At 36.1% G+C, this 24,317-nt stretch overlaps 1 protein-coding gene across 1 annotated transcript in view; it reads left to right on the forward strand.

Moving 5' to 3' along the window:
* GPC5 (glypican 5) overlaps nt 1-24,085 on the forward strand; it is a 1,150,586-nt gene extending 1,126,501 nt beyond the window's left edge. The window contains exon 8 of the mRNA XM_054586471.1: nt 23,928-24,085. Coding sequence (XP_054442446.1) covers nt 23,928-24,085 — 158 coding nt within the window. The remainder of the gene's footprint in view (nt 1-23,927) is intronic.
* Nucleotides 24,086-24,317: the final 232 nt, after the last annotated feature.

A 24,317-nucleotide genomic window follows, 5' to 3' on the forward strand; every position in this document is an offset into this window, starting at 1 on the left:
ACCAGATGGCTTCACAGGTGAATACTACCGAACATTTAAAGAAAAAATACTTACCTTTCTCAAACTACTCCAAAAAATTCAAGAGGAAGGAAAAACTACAAAGTCATTCTACAAAGCCAGAAATAGCTTTATACTAAAACCAAAGACATTAAAAAAATAAAATAAAATAAAATTGCAGGCTAATATTCCTGATAAACAAGATGCAAAAATTCTCAACAAAATATTAGTGCTGAATTCAACAATAGATTTCAAAGATCATATACCATGATCAAGTGGGATTTATTCTGTGGAACAAAGATAATTCTATATCCAACAATCAATTACGATACACCAGATTTTTTTTAAATGATGGATTAAAAATATGTGATCATCTCAATACATGCAGAAAAAGCATTTCACAAAATTCAACATTTGTTTATAATAAAAACCCTCAACAATGTAGGTATAGAGGGAACATACCTCAACATAATGAAGGTATATATAACAAATCTATAGCTAACATTATATATACCCAAGAGTGAAAAGCTAAAATGTTTTCTTCCACAATCAAGAACAAGACAAGAATGCTTGCCCTCACCAGTTTTATTTAACAAAGTATAGAAGTCCTAGCCATAGCAGTCAGACAGAGGGAAAAGAAGGGAAGGGAAGGAAAGGAAGGGAAAAGAAGACAAAGGAAGGAAGAAAGAGAGAGAGAGAGGGAACAAGAAGGAGGGAGGGAGGGAAGAAGAAAGGGAGAAAGAGAAAGAAAGGAAGGAGGGGAGAGGAGGGAAAGGAAAGAAGAAGTGAGAGCATCCAAATTGGAAAGAAAGGAGTAAAACTACCACTATTTGCAGATGACATTATACTATAAAGGGAAATTCATAAAGACTCCGTCAATAAACTATTAGAAATAATAAATGAATTAGCATAGTAGCTGAATATAAAATTAATATTTATAAATTTATCATTTCTATACACCCATAACAAGCTATCAACAAAGAAATTTAAAAAATAATCCCCTTTACGATTGCAAAGAAAAAAAATCTAGAAACAAATTTAAACAAAGAGGTAAAAGACCTGTCCTCTGAAAACTATAATACATTTTTGAAAGGAATTGAAGACAACACAAATAAATAAAAGAATATACCATGCTCATGGGTTAGATTAATATTTTTAAAATGTCTATACTACCCAAAGCAATATGCAGATACATTGCCATTCATATCAAAATACCAACAGAATTTTTTCCATAATGAGAACAAATAACCCTAAAATTTATATGAAATCACTAAAAGAAAAAAAAAGACTCCAGATATACACAGCTTCTTGAGAAAGAAAAACAGAGATATCATGCTCCTTGGTTTCAACTTATACTATAAAGCTGTAGTTGTCAAAGCAGTATGGTACTGGCACAAAAACTGACTCATAGATCAATGGAACAGAAATGAGAGCCCAGAAATAAATGCTTCTATGTTCAATTAATATACAAAACGGGGTGTAAGAATATACAATGGGGAAATGACAATTTCTTTAAAAAGGGGTGTTGGGAAACCTTGATAAATAACATGCAAAAAATGAATCTGAAATACTTTCTTACATAATATTTACAAAAGCTAACTCATTAGAGATTAAAGATTTAACTGTAAGACATGAAACTATAAAACTCCTAGAAGAAAAAAATATGGACAGGAACTCTGACATCATTCATAGCTGTATTTTGGGGGGAATATGTCTCCCCAGACAAGAGCAACAAAAGTAAAAATAAATAAAATTTCATCAAAATTAAAAAGATTTTTTTCACGTAAAGAAAACCCACAAAATAAAAATACCATGGAATGGGAAAATATATTTTCAAATGACATCTGATAAGGAGTTAATATTAAGAATACATAAAAACTCATACAACTAAACATCAAAGAAATCTGATAAAAAATGGACAAAAACCGTGAGTAGACTATTCTCTAAAGAAAGCATACAAGTGGCCGAAAAACAGATCAAGCAATGCTTGACATCACTAATCATCAGGACAACAGAAAACAGAACCGCATTGAGTTATCACTTCACACTGGTCAGTGTGGCAAGGATGAAAACAAAACAAAGAAGTGCTGGGGATGATGTGGAGAAAAGGGAATGCTCGTGCACTGTTAATGGGAATGTAGACTGGTACATCCACTATGAAAAACAATGTGAAGTTTCCTTAAAAAATTAAAAACAGGACTTCCACACAACCCAGTAATTCTACTTCCAGGCAGTTATGTGAAAAACATAAAAACACTAATTTGAAAAGATAGATGCACCCCTATTACTGTAGCATTATTTATAATAGACAACATATAGAAACAATGTAAGTGTCCATAGATAAATGAATGAAGGTGTGGTGTGTGAGTGCGTATGTGTGTACACACACATACATACCACATATTCATCTCTAAGAAAGAATGAAATCTTTCCATTTGGAAAACATGGATGGATCTAAGAGATATTATGCTAAGTAAAATAAGTAAGAAGGAAGACATACTATATTATTTTACTGATATTTGAAGTCTAAATGAACAAAATGAACAAATACAACCAAATGAAAACAGGCTCATGGCTGCTTGTCAGAGGGAAGGGGTCTGGGTTGATGGGTTTAAAAGGTAAAAGGGAATATGAGGTACAAACTTCCTATTATAAAATAAATAGGTCATGGGAATACAATGTGCAACACAGGGCACATAGTCGATAATGCCATAATATGCCTCTTAAGGATGAAGATATATTCTAAGAAATGCATTGCTGGGTAATTTCATTTTCGTGTGACGATCACGGAGTGCACTTACACAAGCCTAGGTTGTACAACCTACTACACACCTGGGTTTGCTCGAGGAGCAAACACGCCTATTGCTGCGCTAGACTGCAAGCCTGTTCAGCATGCAACTGCGCAAAACCAAGCGAGATCAAATAAAGCACAAGAGAAAATGACGCAATCAAGAAATGCAGTAAACACGAGATCTATGAGGCTGCTACCAGCATAACATGACAATCTGTGTTATGGCAAGATTTTTATTTTTTAAAATAGAGTATACTCTAAAATATAATATAGTAAATACATAAACCAGTGACACAGAACTTTAGTATCATAACCAGATATTTTGTATTGTTGTAACATGTGCCTTACTTTACAGAAATGGCAGCAAGTGGGTTTATTCACACCAGCATCACCGCAAACACATGAGCACCTATGAAGGGATTACAATTAGAAAAATAGATATTTATATTCATAAGCAAAAACTGATGCCAGGAAACAATGGCAAAGGTATAAATGGCTGAGATAATAATCATGAAGATAAATTTTTTGTGATGTTTAAGAATCATTCAAAAGTGAGGACCAAAGGGTATTTAGAGGTTTTTAAAAAGTCAAAAAGATTTAATTACTTAGGTCCTCACTGAGGAAAAAAAAAAGATCTAGAAGATGAAAGTTTGACCAGCTAAAAAGACATAGACCAAGTAATTTATCAACAAATATTTATTGAGTGCCCTTTATTTTTCTTGCTATTGGGATTTTACATATGAAAACAATCATGTCCATTAAATTATTTTCTGTATTTGAATTTAGGTTAAATCATGCAATTATAATATGGGTTGGTTTCTATAATTTTTATATTTTTTATAGTATAGTTTAAAAAGTATAGGTCATATTCTTCTCAGTCTTAAACATCCCAGTTGATGTTAACCATAAATTTACCTCTCACACTGAAATGATACACTTCCTTTAGTGAAAAAAACAAATGTTATGCAATCCAACTATTCAACCCCTTTGTAGAACCACAGACTAAATTTCCTGGTATAATTCTTTCATCTGCCCAGCATTCAACAAATACTTACCAAACTGAATTCAATTGAGTTTAGTTGAATTGAATTAAACTGATCTAAGTATAGCTGTGCTTGCTTAATCAATGCCAAAAATAAACTTAGTGACAGCAAAAGAAACAGCAAACTGTATAAACATTATGGAATTGAGTTTGGGGCCGAAGGAAGATAAAGACATTTCCAAAAGCATACACTTCGCTCCACTCCTTTGGTATTTTTGTAGAGAATCTTAGATGGATAGCACACATAAAATTAGCTCACACCTGAAGGGCTGGAGCAAAGAGCAAACAGATCAAAGGTAGGACGTGGCTCTGCATTCTACAACGTCTGAAGGGAGAAAGGTTCCTTGGTTCATTAACCATACATCGCTCATCACTTCCAAACATTACAAGTGCGTGACACCGTGTGTCCTTGAAAAACACAGATGCAATTTGACTACATCTGTCACTGATGTTGCTAAATGACAAGTGAGAAAATCGCACAGCTGATATAACTGTTGAGCTTAACTCTTTTAAAAGTAATCATTTTTAGCAATTAACAGTGCAACTGCTATCTTTATACAGAAGAAACAATGGTATGACAGGGTGGCAGAACATGGTATGGTCAGGATTCACCCTCCCAACATTTACCCCTGGCTGTTAGGCAGTAATGTGATTCTGATAATCACAATTTAGAATGCCGGAGCTGAGAGACCCTTTGGAAACACCACAAAAACCAGGCACAGAAATAAACCCAAGTCCCTAGCACAGAGCACGAACGTAGTTAAGAGCAGGTATAATGGGAAGCTGGCAGAGAGCTTAACCAGAGTCAATCCTAATAGGACCTACAAAATATAATTGATTTAAAATATTTTTGCATGTTTTTAAAAAATTTTTACAAAGACAACTTGTGTGTGTTGACTCCCTGATTTGATTTGTTTAGGCAAATGCTTATGTTCCCTTTACTGTATATAACTTGGGCAATAGTTCACATCATGAAGTAAACAATTAGTGTATTATTTTTGACTTCTCACATATACGAACTCGGTATTTAGGAATATTCTAATCAGTATTAGTTATACAAACATATGGCAATTAGATATTAAAAAAACTACTTAGTACAGTTCTTAGAAGCTAACAACTACTACTGAGTTGAATTATTTATACTTGTGAATGCCCAGTACATATCCAAGAGAAAAGAGAAGGCTGATCTCTGGAATATTTGGAGCAAGAAGTGCTCCTCAAACTTATATACTCTATTCTTCACGTCCTTGCTGCTCAAAGATACATCAGGGAGCAAAGTTATTTCTCAGTCTCCATTTTCCTGTTCCTGTAAATGCTGAGTAACTATCCTAGATACTATTGGGGTTGCAAGAGTTGCACAGGCTTCATTGTTTTCTGGTCAGCAACTTTTGAGGATAATTGTTGGAATGATCGATCCTTCAGTGGTCAGAGCAGCTTGCCACATGCCTCCTGCCTCCCAGTGAGGTGGAATACATTGCAGTACACAAAGGGAAATTATTTGCTTTTTATGTAATACATTGGACTGTGTTTCAAAAAAAATGTGAAATTGGAGCACTAACTTTTTAACAACTGACTAGTTCATATATTTCAAACATGGTAAGAAAACAGTCCCCAGAGAATGGTGACTGGATGTGTCCACCATCTTTGTCCTTGGCCTGTGCTGGGTGGGGTTTTATCAATGTGCTGTGGTAGAAAGAATAAAATTGTGTTTTATTTATTACATGTTTAATCTTGTAAAAGTGAAGCAGCTCTGTCAGAGCGGGTATCTGGAGGTCCATAACTTTGGACCACATCCATAAATAAAAACAATAAAATAAAATATTCAATTTGATAGATGATGTCAGATAAATCTAATGATTCCTAAATGATATTTTCCTCATAGCTTAAGCTAATTCTAGTCAATAACTTCAATGTCCATATGGCCACACTAGAATTCTCTAGTAGAATACTCTAATATCTAGAATCCCAGATTTTCTAAATGATAACAGGTCTAATGCACAGCCTCTCATTGCAAATCTGCATATAGCTTATTCAAAAGGAATTTATTTTTCATGAAAAAGAAATATCAGATATTACATGCTGAAGACAGAAAAATTTATGTTGAGTTCACCAGAATTCTATTCTCATTAAATTCCCTTCCATTGAATGTAAGCATTTAAATTTATGAAAAGATATTGTATGATACAAATGGCAATTTAAATGAGATTTCCTGCTGCTCTGAATTCCCAGAAGCAGCGGTTTTATTTTAACTTTAACATAGTAGTTATGCTTGTAGAAGCCTGATATAAATTATTCTTCCTGTTATAACTTGACATGTTGCTTACCTATAAAACCTAAATGTGAAATATTAATTTTATGTGTAATATATAAATATACTGAATATCCCAAGCACTTCTTACTTTCCAGTAAATAAAAATAAAATGAAATAATGTTAAGTCAACTACTAGTAGCCATATTATATTTGGTAGCATAGCAAAAGGAAAAAGAAAAAAGAAGAGAAAAAAAATCAGCAAACTCAATCATATTCTCAATGCAATAGAAATAATCTGGGAATTAAAATAAAATCACTTTATTTTGCATCATCCATGATAGCTTTGGTACTAGAACCCAGTTGGTAAAAGTCCTCCGAATTTTTGTTCTATGTATTTCCCACCCTCTGACACACAAATGTCTGACCAATAAGCCTAGAGTAGTGGTTACCTCCCACTCACTAAGTCCAATTAGCATAATGTCATCAATGGAATGGAAGGGCTACCTTGTAGGGAGGAAAGACATTCAAGATCCCTATGAACCAGATTATGACATAGTGCTGGAGACTTGATACATCCTGAGGTAGGACAATAAAGGTATATTACTGATCTCGCCAGCAGAAAGAAAGCAAGCTCCTTCCGGTGACAGGGATGGAGAAAAAAGCATTTGCCAGAGAAGAAGATGTGTTAATTAGCTCAAGTAATGAAATCACACCAGATACAGCAGCTGCAATTGAACTCACCACTTGATTAAGCTTGTGATAATTCACTGTCATCCACCAAGATCCATCTGTCTTCTACACAGGCCAAATAGATGAGTTGAATAGGTATGATATGGAAATCACCCACCCTTGTACCTTTCAAGTCCTTGATAGAGGTACTAATCTCTTCAAACCCTCCAGGAATGCAGTATTGCTTTCCTTTTATTATTTTCTTTCATAGAAGCTTTCCTAATGGATTCCACCTGGATTTTCCCATTATTATAGCCTTCACTCCACAGGTCCGAAAACCAGAAAACCTGCTGAGTATGTCTATCCCAACAGTGCATTCCAAAACTAAAGAAATAACAACAGAATTGGTTCAGGGACCCACTGGGGCCACTGTGAGATGGACCTCGGCTAAAACTCTATTGGTCACCTGACCTCCAATTCAGAATCAGTATTTAGTAGTACCTGAAAGATCTGATTTTCCTTTCCTTAATGTGCATATACCCTTAAGGGAGGCCATAGGTCCCTTTGGCGAAGGTTGGAAGAAAGAGCAAGGGTATCAATTTTTGACAGTGTACCAAGATTATTTCCTCAAGAGGCCTCACTTCCCCTTCATTCAAGGGGTTCTGGATCTGTAAAGTGACTCAAGTTTGGGAATTGATTGAGGAGACATGACTCTGTTTTTATGATTCAGGTTAGACTTTTTTTTTTTTACACTTGACCTAGAATTTGTGTGTGTTTACAGTTCAAGTAAGGATTTAGTAGACTTCCTATTTATCTCACTTCTAAGAACACTGCGATCAAGCAGCCATCGCCATAGGTCTGCACACAGCAGATGCTTCCGCTTGCTTCTTTGACTCTGCCTCCTATTATAGTAGCCACAGCCACCTGCCTTTCTAGCTGAATGTCACCACTTGGCACCTTTGCCTCGGGATCTAATTATTCCCATTTAAGTTATTTAATAACCTCTGTCACCACATTAAGGACTGGCCTGCAGAGAAGAACGATCCCAAATCCCATGAGTATGCTGGGGCTCCCTTCACAAATTTATTTCTTGTGGTCATGGTAAAAATTGTGTCTCCTGGACCCTATCAAGGTGGATGAGCAGGTCTTAATGACAAATCCAGTCTAATGTCCCAGTTTCCCCAAGACTCTGAATCTCTTACCCTAAAGTAAACCAAGGCCTGTGTAACACTTCTGACTTTGCCATTGTGGGCCACCTTTTAGCCCACATTTCAGCCAACCGACTAACTGTTGGAGCAAACTGTTGGAGGCCTTTCAGACTTCCCAAGCTGCAACATTTAATGTAGAATCTCTGCTTAGTAAGCTGATATCAATAAATTCAGCCTGATCCAACTTTGTTCTTCTACCAGCACCCCACACCTTTTAATATTTATTTGTACACATGTTCCCTGCATTTCTGCCTGTTTAAATTTAAAAACTCAAGTGGAATTTTGGGGGGGTACACCTCCTCATGGATTACAGTTTCCTGCTCACCAATAGGTGCCTGGTGGGGCTTGAGTCTAGTTATAGGGGTAGCGGGTGGGAGAGGTGGTATCCTAGTGAGAATAATTGTCTCAATGTTAACTGCCTCAGGGAAGGCCATTCTATTTTCCTCAGGCAAGGCAAGTTCATCCCCTCAGAAGGGATAGAGAGACCACATCCAGTGTGGGATGGGGAAACTGCTTTCACTGGCAAAGAAGACTCACCAGAATTTACATGATCAGTGTTTGCGGCTTCCTTGGGGTCTTCCCCATACCTCCCATTTTAAGGATTCCCATTCCTTCCTAATTCACACCATCACTTAACAGGAGACAGATTACAAGGGTGGGAATTCAACTTGTAATGTAATTTAGCCAGTGGCAAGAGGAAATTCTGCATTTGATTTCCAGCAAATTTAGCTACAGGAGATAGGTGTCTTCTTCATGGCTCACGTAAAATTTTTCAGGACATTTATGTGTCACTTGAACTAGGAAATCAAATCTCTGAGCTCAGTCTTGTCTTTTCCCACTTTGTCCAGCAATAGTAGGAGCAACCAATCAATCTCATTATAGTCATTAGCTTGATAAAATGTTCAAAAGTATTATATGAAGTCACCTAATTCCTTACTTCTCATTAGCCATTGATTATGAGTATCCAATGGAAATATTTGGTGTATCTCTACTGCCAGATCATGCCAAGGACTATCAGTGCTCTCTTCACTACTTGAAATGGAGTCATTAGCATCTTTGAATGTAATCATGTTAGAAAGTCAATTCCAGAAACCCTCAAAGCAATTCAGAAAGCTCATCAAAATTGTGTTCCTCTAGAAACACTCTTGGCACCAAATCTGTACTTGTCTGGGTTTTCTGTAGCTATATATGGAATTGGCTCACACGGTTAAGGAAGCTGACAAGTCCCAAGCTCTGCAGTTGAGTCAGCACGCTGGGTGTCCAGGAGAGCTGATGGCACAACTCCAGTCCAAATGATGGCAGGCTCAAGAACTAGGGGAAATCAATGTTTTAGTTCAAGTCTGAAGGCAGGAAGAAGACAATACCCCAGGTCAATGGAAGTCAGTCAGGAAGAAAGAATTCTCTCTTGCGTGGGAAAGAGTCGGTCTTTTTGATCTATTTAGTCTTTCAAATAAGTGGATGAGGCCCTCCCAAACGAGGGCAGGCCATCTGCTTTACTCATTTTACAGATTTAAATGTTATCTCATCCAACACACCCTCACAAAAATGCCCCAAATGATGTCTGACCAGATATCTGGGCATCATGTGGCCCAGTCAAGTCAACACATAAAATTATCACATCATTGATATGTATTCATGGAATAGTAAGGATTTAGAGGAGAGGACTAAGTCATTTATCACATTAATTTAATGATAAAGTTATAATTGTTAATTTTATCATCACTTGATATTATTTTATAACTAGTTTTAGCTTTATATCATAACCTCTCCGTGAATTTGTGAATTTGTCCACATTTAACTAACATTCTAATTGAATTCAGTTTTCTAAACTGGAGGTACAAAAAAATTTTTTTCTCCATTTACCATTGGCCATAAGTTATACAAACAAGACTGGGAAACCACACTACATGGAAAGACAGCTGCTTTTCCAAGGTATTAATTTAATGAAGTCCAGACGTTGTTTAGGGGACAAATGTGGTGTTGAGCGCAGGATTTATTTTTGTCCTTGATTTAATTGAACCCCACTGCTGCAATCATTTGTGAGAGCCTCGCTGGACGTCGCTACACTGCTCTGTTCACACTGCAGAGAGACTGGAGAACAGGAGAGTGGCATCCCCGCTCTCGTCAGTTTGTGTCGCAGCTTTGGTATTCCATAAACAAGCGAATATTAGTGAGAATGTTATGACAGACCTTTATCATGAGCATAATGTGTACCATCTGGTTTTAAGTGACAGTCATCAGACAATAAATTTGGTTTAACTAATATTTAGATAACTTCTGCAAGTTTTCGCCACACAAGCTGCTCCCATTTTGCTTCCCATATCTAAGTAAATTGTAGAAAACAGAAGGGCACAACATTTTTGAGGAGGTCAGTACACTAGATTGTTGTTTAGAAATGAAAAGTATATCCATCTTAGAACTTCTTTTAAATGGTCTCACTCTCACTACTCCCCTCTACGACATACTAATTGTTGGAGTTAGAACAACGTGGCCCATAATCAGCCCCGTATTCAGCGGCCCTGTGACACTGTAAAACTATGTCCAGGTGCTCATGGAAAATCATTTTCCCCAGTCCCCATTCCCTCATGTTCTATTGTGTGACATCCCCCAGCACCACCTCCTTCATGGACACTCTCTGAACTTTGCACTTGGAAATGATTTTGCCTCACCTGACTCTGTTGAAACTGACACTTTATCAGAATAATGCCTATCATTTAGAAAATTTTTTATTTATTCATTTTTTACACAGGATATGCTTGAAATAACAGACTTCCCTTTACTCAAAGTTTCCATACACTCCTAAAAGTCAGGAAGCAGAGGTCCATAGGAAACTTGCAGGTAAATTTACTTTTCCTAAAAAAAATAAAAATAAAAATAAAAATAAAAAATTCTTTGGGAGTCATTCCTTTTTAGATACATCAGAGACAAAATCCAAGGGAGAAGAAAATTGGTAAGCCGAGCTTCATTAAAATTGAACTTTAATTTTTGCAATTTGTTGCAATTAGACAATAAGTAAGTTCTAGAGATCTAGTGCACAACACTGTGATTAAAAAGTAAATAAATAACCCCCCCCTGCAAAAGACAAGACCAAGAGAATGAAAAGATAAAGCACTGACTGAGAGAAAATACTTCAAAAGCCACATCTGATAAAGCACAGCTATCCAAAATACACAAAGAACACTGATAACTCAACAATAAAACAACAGGCAACCTGATTTAAAACTGGACCAAAGATCTTAACAGACACCTCACCAGAAAAGATAACAAAGATGGCAAATAAGTATACAAAAAGATGCTCCACATCATATGTCATCGAAGAAATCCAAATTAAAAAAACAATGAGATACCACCACACAGGCATTAGAAGGGCCCAAATAAGGACCATTGACAACAGCAAATATTGGTGAGGTGCTGGAGCCACAGGAACTCTCCTACATTGCTGGTAAAAATACAAAATGGTACGTCCATTTTGGATGACAGACACTTTGGCGGTTTCATACCAGCTAAACATATGCTTCTCATATTATCCAACAATCATGCTCCTTGGTATTTACCCCAAAGAGTTAAAGACATGCCTATCCATAAATCTGCACACAAATCTTGAGAGCAGCTTTCATTATAATGGCCAGGACTTGGAGGCATCCAAGATAGCCTTCAGTAGTGAACGGCTAAGTGGATAAAAATGCATATTACTAAGTGAAAGAATGCAATCTGAAAAGGCTACACACTGTGTGATTCCAATTCTATGATACTCTGGAGAAGGCAAAACTCTGAAGACAATTAAAGGATCAATGGTTGCTAGTAGTGTGGGTAATAGAGATGAAGAAGCAGAATACAGAAGATTGGGGGATAGTTAAATTTCTCTGTATGATATTATAATGGTGGACATATGTCCTTATACATTTGTCTAAAACCATAGAATGTACAACACCAAGAGTGAATCCTGAGGTAAACACTATGGGTCTTGGGTGATTAGGATGTGTCAATGTAAATTCTTCGTTGGGAGGGAGGGAGGGAGGGAGGAAGGAGAGAGAAAAGGAAAGAAAGAAAAGGAAAGAAGGAAGGGAAGGGAAGAGGAGAGAGGAAGGAAGGAAGGAAGTAATGTACTTTTCTGGTGAGTGACATTAATAATGGGGAAGGCTATAAATATATGAGGAGAGGAGAGTATATGAGAAATCCCCAGCTATGGACATATGGGGATAGGGGGTATATGGGGGAATCTCTCTCCTATCCTCTCAATTTTGTAGTAAAGCAAAAATGCCTCTTAAAAATTAATGTATATTTAAAAAAATCTCTGGGAAAAGGCAAGCAGCAATCTTTACAGGAAAATGAAGAGGTCTGGCATGTGATATGGAACTTTTTTCTTAAATATGGCTAAAATCTTCTGGCCAGGGTTTTGTAGAAATTTATTTAACCAACATTTATTAAGTGACAGCAACATAGGGGCTCATCCTACACATACTCTAAAGAATCATATTTGCTAAACTTGAAGTTTAAGTAATAGGTATTGTATATACGTGTGTGTGTGTGTGTGTGTGTAATGCAGTTGAAATGTCTTTATGATAACAATCCTTGTATGAAAGACATGATTCTCTAACTTATTGGGCTCCTTTTTATGTGGAACAACATCTGACTAGCTTATGTGATACTCAGGTAATTTGTTCTAAGGTGTCGAGTCCCCTTGCCAGGCTCTGACCCAGATTTAAGAAGCTAACATCCTATGTTTTGGCTCTATCAGCTACTATCTAAGGAAATTTTACTTTTCAACTAAATTTGCCCACTTCATTTCTAATATTCAAATAATAACCACATATCTGTCTATGTAATAAAAAAGGTACAAACTGTTTTTTATATTTATTATTTCATTTAATTTTCACATCTATCCTGGGAGAAAGCCTTATTGTCATGCAAAAGTTACAGATGACAAAACTGAATCTAATGAATGGATGAATTTTCTAAGGTTTCTGGGGCTTGACCCCAGCTCTCTCTGCTATACACCATTGCCTTCTAGCGAGAATCCTAGGCATCTGTGTAGTTCCAATCTGAATGAATTAAAAAAGAAAATGTTAAATGCTTATTTACATACCAAACTCATTTCCAGTAAATTATATATTGATAAAGCTTCTACAAAATACACAATACTGTGAATAGCTATTATAAACACATAGAATAGAAAACATACAGGCAATCATGACTCTGAGGGGCTTAAGATTAAGTGAATGAGATTAACATATAGACCCCAATAAGTTACAAAGATATATATAATTTTTTTAATAGTCAGGCTAAGTGATAACAAGGAGAAGAAAACCTATATATACCTAGCAGAGAGCACAACAGTGTTTATATTTGGAAAAGGGATAGGTTCAAAGACATAAGAAGCTGACATTGTTAGACAGGTTTATGCCAGAAAACTCACAATAGACAGAAAACTATGCATTTTATTATCATATGTCACATGGAATTAGATACTGGGGGCTACAACAAATTGTAGCCTTGAGAGAGAATGAGTATGGATATTATTTATTCCAGGAGATGTAATGCAAGAATGGAAGAATTTCCATACTGGGTCAGAGAAGGTGATCCTATAATTTTTAACATCTGCATAATTCTCCTGGTTTGGACACAAGTGTTCTCTCCTCACAGATGCACCTGCTATTTTCATAATGTTTTGTCAACCCAAAGTATGGCAAACAATACATTTAAAAATGTTTCCTGGTCCCATCTGAATACAAAGCTCCAACTGTGAACACCATGAGGGCAGGCAGAGACCACCCCCACAGCATAAGTACTCATCCTCAGGTCTGCTGTGTTTTGTATATTTTTGAGAACATTGTTGATATTCTCAGGGATGATGGCAATGGTTATTTCTCTCTATTTTTTTAGATATGCCTTGAGACAAAAAAATTTCTTTAAAAAAAACCAGACATAATATTTAGAGCCTGGACTACCAAGTTAAATATATTGATTAAAAACACACTGATGAGCCCTGGCTTGTGTGGCTCAGTGGATTGAGTGCTGGCCTGCGAACCAAAGGGTTGCCATTTCGATTCCCTTTCTAGGGCACATGCCTGGGTTGCAGGCCAGGTCCCCAATAGGGGGCGCACGAGTGGCAATCGCACATTGATGTTTCTCTCTCTCTCTCTCTCCTTCCCTACCCCTCTCTAAAGATAAATAAAATCTTTAAAAAAAATGATAAACCCAACATGCAAACCAAGATAATTCATTTCTATTTAATAAATGTAATATGTTTCACAGTCTCTCTTGCACAACTTTTTTAGACATTTTGACAATTTTTAGGCTCTAAGGACTAGCTACTTAATATTCTTCACTTACCAAAGTAAAACAGGAAAAATTTGCCTGAAGTTAATTCTCACATTTCCTTGGGAGAAAAGTTGTCTCCTCATCAGTGTTCACATTTAAGTTGCTGCCGCTAATTTTTAGCAAATACTAGGCAGGGAAAATGTCATCTATTTAATCGATGCCCAATCCAGAATCTCAAATATATGCACTGGAGGTCCAACTAAAAGTCTAAAGGAAAATAAAGGACCTAAATTACAGAAATCCTGTTCTTCTGGCACATCGAGTGAGTTTACAATATTATACAGCAAACACACCCTGGGGTAGGCAATGCAAAGACAAAACGACATGCCATCCAGGCCTCCGGCGCCCGTCATTCCTCTGCAAGGCAGCGGGTGGTTCTGTGCTATTTTTTAGTGGAGTGCGAGCAGTCATGTTTTACAAGTAAGTTTCCTGGCAAAATGGACTGCTGCTTGGTATTTTAAATGAAAATTATCACTGTAACAGGGATAGTCATCAAAAATCGCGTCTATAGCAGTAGCACCCCTATGTGCAGTGCAGCGTTATTTACAATCACCAAGATATGGAAGCAGCCCAACTGCCCATCAGGAGACGAGTGGATAAAACAACTAGGGGACACTTACACAATGGAATACTACTCAGCCATAAAAAAAGAAGAAAGTTTTACCCCTTGTGACAACATGGATGGACCTGGAGAATATTATGCTAAGTGAAATAAGCCAGCCAAGAGGAGGAAAATACCATATGATCTCACTTATATGTGGAATCTAATGAACAAACTGAACTAACAAGGAAAATAGAGACAGACTCATAGGTGGAGAGCAGGATGACAGCTAAGTCGCGGGGGGCGGGGGTGGGGGGTGACGGGGCAGAGGGATTAGGCAAAAGGGAAAAACGGCTCCGGGAGGCGGACATCAGTGGGGTGACTGCTGGGGGGAGGAGGGTATAAGGAGACTAACTGGGAATGGAAAAAAGACAATAAAAAAACTTTTAATCAAATTAAATTTAAGAAAAAAAGAGAGAGAGAGGATGAGAAACCCCAAAGCTCAGCATGTTGGTTCTTTTTTCCCAACTTACTAACCAGACGAGTGTGCCCTCTTTTCCCATGAAGGCACAGGTGAGGTAGGTCAAGGAGATGCAGCAAGTGTACGAGAGTCCCAGCAGGGGTCCCAGCGGTGGGGTTCTCCTTTCTGTCCCCCAAAGATTCTGGCTGCCAAGTCCTCCGTATCTTCACTGCCTCTCATCTGCACATGCCAGCAATTACTGAGACAGCGGGGTGAAAACCCACGCAGACTGGATGTGCACATTTTAATTTATTTTACCCAACCTTTACCTTTATTAATATTTCCTTATTTGAGGACATGCTAAAGGTAAATTAGGTTCAGAATTGTTATATACAGGTGTTAAATTACTTCTGTGATATAATGACCTTCTTTATCCTTTTTAATGCCTAAAACCCATTTTATCTTTTATTAATATAATGACATCAGCTTTCTTTTGGCTATTATTTGCCTGACATATATTTTTTCAAATGTCTCTCACCTTTTCGTATCTTTATACTTTGGTGTACTGCTAGAGGTTTTTAAAACTCCAAACTGAATGCCTGTTTACTAATTTGATTTAATTCATTTTCTTTAGATTACTCTATTATTTGCATAATGATCTAACATCTGATTTTGTGCTTTCTCCTTACCCGGCATTCTTTTGTGTGCATTTGTTCTTTCCTCATTTTTATTAGTTTTCAATAATCTCCCATACCTCAGTGGATTAGGGGTGAATATATTCCATATTAATTATTTGAATGCATAGCCTGGAATTTTTAATATTTATTTAAATGTTATCTTGACAAAACTTAATGTTTATATTAACATTTCTTCCTAATACAAATACTTCAAGATGTATTAGCAATTATTTTTGAGTATTTTAATTAAATTTTATTTTTAACTCCCTAAATTAATCATTTTGTTAATTTTTTCAATACACACCTATCATGTGTCTAGTTATAGATATAATTTTATTATTTTATTTTTATACTTTTTAAACCCATATTGTCATAAAGTAAATGAGATATGAAAAATAGCTTCTGATTTTATTACATAACTAGCATTATTTGATCTGTCTTACAGATTTTAAAGGAATTTTTAGAATCATTAGTTAGAATTGTTCCAAATTATCTGTAAATTCTTACAACTAAGGACTATACCAGATAATTGAGGACTATAGTATACTTAATAAATATATTTTAAATATTCAATGATAATTACCAATGGTAAAAAAAGTCTTTCAAAATTTTTATTTCAAAATTAATTGTAGGAGGCGTTTCACAATAACGGGTCAAAAAACACTATAGAAACACTCTAAAATTGCTTAAAATAATTTGGAATTTTCAATATAAAATGTCCTTTATTTCTGAACTCTCCTAAAATTAATAAAGCAAAAAGGGAAAAGACCTCACTAATCAGTATGGCATAAAATAAGAGCATCAGAAACTGGCAAAAAAATCTAAACAATATTCTCTCTGTGCTAAAACTTAATGCCCCCAAGTCTATTTATCATTAATTATTGGATAGTCTCTGATAATGTATTTCATACAATAACAAAGAAATGATAATTGATCCCTGCATTACCCAGAATTAAAATATCACAATAAATCATACTGCATCCATGTAAGCTTTGGTTAATAGTCATAATTTTCAATTAATTTTTATCTATTGTATAACTTGACTTCATTACTCTTAACATAATTTCTTGGAAAAGATTACGCATTGCTTTAAAAAGTCAGCAAAAGGGGCTATAATTAAATCTCACCCTTCCATGGGGAACGGAAGAGGCTACCATGAGAACAGCCCTATTTGTTAGGCAGACTCTGTGAAGGTCAAGTTGAAAATTACAGAGTTTACCTCGAGTCTGGCTGTTCCTGAGGCATGGAACCATCAGGGAACTTCTCTCTCCAACCATACAGTCTCTCTGATCTTGCTATGGAAGTCTATCAAAAACTTAAAAATAACATCTTTCAGTGTATATCCTGGACTCAAGGGACTCAACAGCCTGGGTGCACCTATCAATCATATTTTCTAGGTGACAGGATCTAATTGAATTAGATGATCACTTAAAAAATGGCAAACTGTTATAACTATACTAAGACATTTAAGATACGTTAGATTCCCTAATGTCGAGCCAATGTACATATGGCTGATTTTGACGTAAATTACCATCATTAGTCCAGAAACTGGTGACCAAGGGTAATGGTTTTTATTTAAAAAAACAAGATCCATAGCAACTTTAATCAGCAAGTACTTGCCAAGTTAATTTTCTCACAGCGCTCTTTTTCATTACACCCACTTTTCTTAGGTGTAAAATTTTAAGGTCACAGCTAATTCTGATTTTTCATTCTATAGTCTTTGTTGATGAAATATACTTATGTCCTTCTATTAAAAGAAACTGAATTGGAGGAACGAAACAGACATTTTTCCAAAGGAGACATACAAATGGCCAACAGGTGCATGAAAAAGTGCTGGATATCACTAATCATCAGGGAAGTGCAAATCCAAACTGCAATGAGATATCCCGTTTTAGAATGTCTATTCTCAAAAGGGCAAATAATAACAAGTGTCTGCAAGGATGTAGAGAAAAGGGAATTTGCACAGCCACTATGGAAAATAGTATGGAGATTCCTTTAAAAAGTAAAAATAGAACTGCCATACGACCCAGCGATCTCTCTTCCGGGCATATAGCCAAAGGAAATGAAAACGGTCTCTAAGACATACCTGCACTCACGTGTTCACTGTGGCATTATTCACAATAGCCACTGCATGGAAACCGCCTAAATTTCCATAAAAGCATAGGAAGATAAAAAAGACAAAATATATAAATATATATACATGTATATACACACAAACACAATGAAATATTATTTAGCCGTGAGAAAGAAGAAAGTTCTGCTATTTGTAAAATCTTGGATGTATCTTGAGAGTATTATGATAAGAGCAATAAGGCAAATAGCAAAAGACAAATGTTACATGATCTCACTTATACATGGCATCTAAAAAATCCAAACAAACAGAGTAATGTGGTGGTTACCAAGAGCTAGGGGGCATGGTAAATGGGGAGAGGTTGGTCAAAGACGACAAACTTCCAGTCATCCAACATATAAGCTCTGAGGATCTAATATACATTGCGGTGATTATAGTTAATACTACATTATATACTTGAAAGTCACTAAAAGTCAATCTTAAATGTTCTCACCACAAAAGAAAGATCTTATAATTATGTGACATAATGGAGGTGTTACCTAAAGGTGTAGTAATCATGTGTGTATATTAAAGTCATCATGTCGTACACCTTAAAATTACACTATGTTGTAAGTCAATTATATCTCAGTAAAGCCTGGGAAACAACAACAAAAAAAAGTGGGGGCGGGGGGCTGAACTGGAGAACTATTTTTATAATTTTGTAATTCTCTCTCTTGGGTTAAAAATCAATTTGTTTATTCACCTAATTATTGCTAAATGTTAAGTGCATCAATACAGAAATTAATGAGGGATTTTCTACCTTCAAAAAAATGCAGCCATATATTAGCAGAGTTCAAAGAGCATTGAAGATCATGAAAAATATATATTTATACATATAATTATATTAAAATACATTTTCTGTACCAATTAAGCATCTACTTCTTGAATTTTTTAAATAAGTGGATGCATAGGAAACCATCAACAAAGTAAAAAGACCACGCATTGAAAGGGAGAACACATTTGCTAATGACACAACTGATAAGGGGTTAATTTCCAAAATTTATAAAGTACTTATAAAAGTCAACACCAAAAAAACAAATAATCCAATTAAAAATGGGCAAAGGACCTGAATAGAAACTTATCTAAAAAAGACATACAGATGGCCCATAGACATATGGAAAAATGCTCAGCATCACTAATCATCAGAAAATGAAAATCAAAACCACAATGAAATATTGCCTCATACCTGCCAGAATGGCTATCAACAATAAATCAACAAACAAGTGTTGGCAAGGAGATAGAAAAAGGGGAAACAGACACATAGATACGGAGAACAGACAAGGCTGCCACAGGGGAGCGGGCTGAAAAAGGTGATGGGATGAAGAAGAAAGAAAAGCTGATAGGCCACCGTGTGGTCCTTGGCAGAGGGAAAGGGGGATGTGAGGAGACAGAAGCAGGTAAAGGGGAGATAAAGTGGTGATGGAACGAGAGTTGATTCGGGAATGGTGAACACAGTACACAACATATGGATGATGCATCATAGCGCTGTACACCAGAAACCTATGTGATTTTATTAACCAGTGTCACCCCAGTAAGGAAAAACAAAAACCCTTCATCTACAGACTCCTGCCTGTTTCCTTGCCAAGTAAACCTATGTTTAGAAATAAATAAATAAGTTGATGCATTAATGGACATTGAATGGCTATGATTTTTTCACTAACAATGCACAGGTTAACATTTTGTGAATATGTATGTGCATGTTTTCTTAATCCCATAGAACTACTTCATAAAAGTATAATTCCTGGGTCTAGGTAAACATGCGTTTTAAACAGCTTTTATATATTTTGGCCACCTTCCTTAAAAAGGGGTTCTATCCCTTTCAAAACTGGCTATCATCTCTCTGCCATGCCTCTAGCAACTGGACATGAAATAATTGATAACTCATCATGCATAAGACTATTTATCAGCATTCCAGTAAAGAATGCTTCACTTTCTTTTATATAAATTTTCGTCTATTCCCTTTCACAATTTTCTGTCAGTACTTATCATTTACATATGGATTGTGGTAACTCTTTCTATATTACAGACACTATTTTTCGCTGCTATATACACTGCATTTTTTTCTCCATTTTTTTTTACTTACTCGCTTTTTCCATGGTATAGAGAAGTTATTTTTTATGAAGTTAAAACTACTGATCATGTTTTATAGATTCTGCCTAAAAAAAATCAATAGGCTTTCCTTCACCTAAACATAAATAAAAATAGCAACTGATGTATGTTGTTGGCTGCCTCATTATTTATATTTAAATCTTTGGTCCCATAGTCACTTACTTTAGGGATTCTGTGAAATAAAAATACAGCTCATTTTCAAATATTTATTTAAGCAATTGAGCCAGGACTGTGTTTGGACTGACCCTTCTCTCACTGAAAATGCTCTCACTTCAAAGTTCTGAAAAACGGGGGTCATGTCTGAAGTCACCCAGCCAATGTGTGGCAAAGCAGAGTTTGACTGCAAATGCAATGCCCTGATTCTGCGGTGGCAATAAGCATGGCTCTGGCATCAGAGAGAACTGCCTCTGACAGGACATACCTGGGATTCAGCCACAGTATGTTACCTAGAGTAAATTATTTCTTCTGCACCTGTTTCTAATCTGTAGAATGAGGAAAAATAATTGTTCCTAACACATCCTACTGTTGTGAGAATGACAGTCATTATTCAATGTATCCGTTCAATGATATTCATTAAAAGCATACAATGTAATAGGCATTTTTTGTGGTGTCCTGATTATCGCTACCTTGAAAACATAATTTCTAGAGGTCAATTATTTTGAGTTTATTGAATTCAAATGATTAACTTTAGTCTGGCTCCTCACATTCAAATCTGCTCTATACTTTCACCAATGGTGGAAAAGACATCTGATAGGGGTTTGTTTGTTTGTTTGTTTGTTTGGCTCTTAAGGATGAAGGAAAAAAAACCTGTTAATGCACAGTATATGTTTAGTCTCCAGCACAGTACCTGACAGAGACAGAAGTGGGTAAATTTGATGAATGACAAAATTAAAAGACAGAAAACAGCTCTGGCTGGGTGTCTCAGTTGGTTGGAGCACGGTCCCATGCACCAAAGGGTTGTTGGTTTGATCCCCAGTCAGGGCACATACCTAGGTTGTGGCTTCTATTCCAGGTTAGGGCACGTTCAGAAGATGACCGATCAAAGTTTCTTGCTCTCTGTCTGTCTTCTCTCTAGTCTCTTTCCTCTGCTCCTCTCTCTCTCTCTCAAATCAATAAACATATCCTCAGATGAGCATTAAAATATATAGACAACAAATTATCTTTAAACATAGTCTTTGTTGTTTAGTGAAACTAATAATTTTTGAAATATTTATTTAGACAGCCAGGGAGAAATACCCACACTCCCTGCTTCAAGGAAAAAGCCAGAGAATCCATGACAAAAGCAGTTTTAATTTTCTCCGATTCATCAAGCCATAGTGACTCATCATCCTTTACTCCCCCACAGGAATTCTAACTTTGAATAGTTCCAGTTGCTTGATGAATACGCAAAACTAGCACATAATCAGCCATTCCAGAACACGGAAGGAGAAAAAAATTCCCCTACTGAAATTCGCAGGGCAAACATAATTGCCCTTCTTTGATCCCAAATGCAGTACTGATTTCTTGGTGTCCAGCCAAGTGCCTGGGGTCAGCACAGCAGGTGACCACAGCATAGGCTGGATCCAGACTGGATGTGACACCGCACTCCACTGTTCAAATGTCCCTTCGCCTTTCAGGCCCACTACATGGAACTGTTGTGAGAATTAAACAAGTTAATATTCGTGAAATACTTAGAACAGTACTAGCATCATAGCAAGTGCTCTGTAAATATTGCTAAGTAAATCCATATCGACACTTCCTCTGTGGAGCCTTCCCTTACCAAGTTACATTCTTTTTATATACTTCATTGTACCAGCTATCAGGCATGTACCCAAGATTTAAATTACATTAATTGTGTAATAATGTGACCATTTTCCCCTAACACCAAGGGAAGAAGTAGGAATTGATTGGCTACTATGCATAGAAAAGATTTTTCCAAGATTCATTTGTTTCTGTTTAATTTGTTAATTGAATAAATTCCCAAATTTATTTTTCCTTTACATGTCTTTGGTTTAGGTTTGGTATAATTTACAAACCTTGTTAATTAAATTCCTTTAAGAAGACAATCTTACATCACATAATTGTGGGGCTCACCTTGCTGGCATGCTAAGATTTCTTAACAGATGTTAAGGCCAGGTTGTGATTTGATTTAAAACCGTAGCCTTGACTTCGGGCTCTTGAAGGGATCTTCAGTCCTTTGCATATAAATCTTACCTCAGAGACCGTCTTCCTTAGCACTATTATATTTATTTATTAGTAACATCTCTCCCTCAGATGTTAAAATGACATCAGATTGAAAGAGAGATGTCATCCCTGGCATTGCCTAACTTGCAAGCATAAGATTTAACATCTTACTATGATTACTCATGATGGTATCACCTGGACCAGCGCCTGGCTCACGAATGAATGAGAAAAATACCAGCTCGGGAAGGTGTCAAAAAATTTATTCATGAATACAATCCAGGCAGCTCTTTACAGTGCTTTAAAAAAGAAAAAAAAATCTCTTAAAGCTCAAATTTATATAGTAATCGTGGAAAAAAATGTTTAATTGCATAGAGTCCTCATAAATCCTTGTTAAGCTCTACCATAACAAGAAGTATAAAATGATGACTGAAATATTTACACTCTACTCCAGTCCCTATAAAAAAAATGAATCACTAGTTTATTCATATTGCCCAATGGCACAGAAGGGCAAAACTAGTACCCAAACAATGAATAATAACACAAGAACTCAGACTGAAACTCAATATGGCAGATCAGTAGAGCTGCACTTGGTTTTAATGCTCAGAATGCAACAGAGCGTATCTGCTAAACTATATAGATATGTATTGGCCTAATTACATAAATACTTACTTTTCTTCATATGAAGTTTTTTTTTTCATTCTCACTGTAATTACGATGTCAATATTTGTGGCTGTAGCAACATTGAATTTAAACTTAATTGTGACTGATAGTGTCATGCCACGGGATAGTTCAGAGTTACATGGTCTCAGGACATGGTATCACTAGATAATAAATGGCAAGTTGGTAATTCCTTAGGTATAGTATAGCAAACTTTTTAAAGAAAATGATTATTTCATCCCCAGTAATTTTCCATTTACATAACACAAAGAAGAAAAACCAGGATAATTGGATCTTGGTCAATATTGCCCACTTTTTTTTTTTTTAATCAAACACTTTCACATCTGACTTTGATCTCCAAGTCATCTTGTTAACAGATTCTTTGATCTATTGGCAGATGTCTACACCTCCACCCCCAAAGTTGCGTGTGCATATAAAAGATATCATTTAATATTCATTATTCTTCTTTGATATATTTCCAGTAAGGATCCTGCAAAAAAAATGCCCTATTTAATTATTTATCCTTATATTGTTTTATTTTCAAGAGAAAGGTTTCACATAATTACCACAGTTGTTACATCTCTGGGACAAAAACTAATGCCATTGCTCATGACATTTTAATTAAGTTTCTTTACTTTTATATCACTCAATGACATTAGGGAAATATTGCAGATGGTTTAAGAAGCTTGGAGGAAAAAAAAAAAGCATTTCACTTTGCTCTTATATTTCTGAGAACTCCCACTCAAGGGCCTGGACTTCCCAACTTAAGAAAAACAGAAGTACCTGCATCACATTAACCATTTAGAGCTCGGGGAACACAGAGAATACTATGGAAAAAACAGTGGTGTCCACACTTGGGTTTAAGAGCTGTTCTAGACAGATGGTGACGGTAGTTATGCATCATCCTCTGTTTTCTTATTTGCCTCTGCAGGGATGCCAGATGAGATGAACCTCAGTGACGTAAAGCAAATCCATCAAACAGACGGTGGAAACACCTTAGATACAGCAGGAGCAGGATGTACAGCGGCAACTGACTCAATGACATTTCCTCTGATGGGTGTGGTGATGTTGCTCCCTGGGCTTTGGTAGCTGAATCCTTCTGCCCTGATATCCATGTCTTACTGAAGTCTGATTTCTCCCCTCCTCAACTGATTGCAATAAGAGATCTTTTTTTTTAATGTAACAGTTGTATTTATGAAAAGGTACGTAACACTAACCTCTTAAAACACAAGTTGGAAGGCTCAGAAAGTATCTAAACAACCAACATTTAAAGGATAGACTGTCTGAAAACCTGCTTCCTTTGAATCTAACTTAAACCTTC

Source organism: Pteronotus mesoamericanus, unplaced genomic scaffold (genome assembly GCF_021234165.1).
Source record: "Pteronotus mesoamericanus isolate MK-2021 breed Mesoamerican mustached bat unplaced genomic scaffold, CSHL_Meso_final contig_94, whole genome shotgun sequence".
Classification (NCBI taxonomy): Eukaryota; Metazoa; Chordata; class Mammalia; order Chiroptera; family Mormoopidae; genus Pteronotus; species Pteronotus mesoamericanus.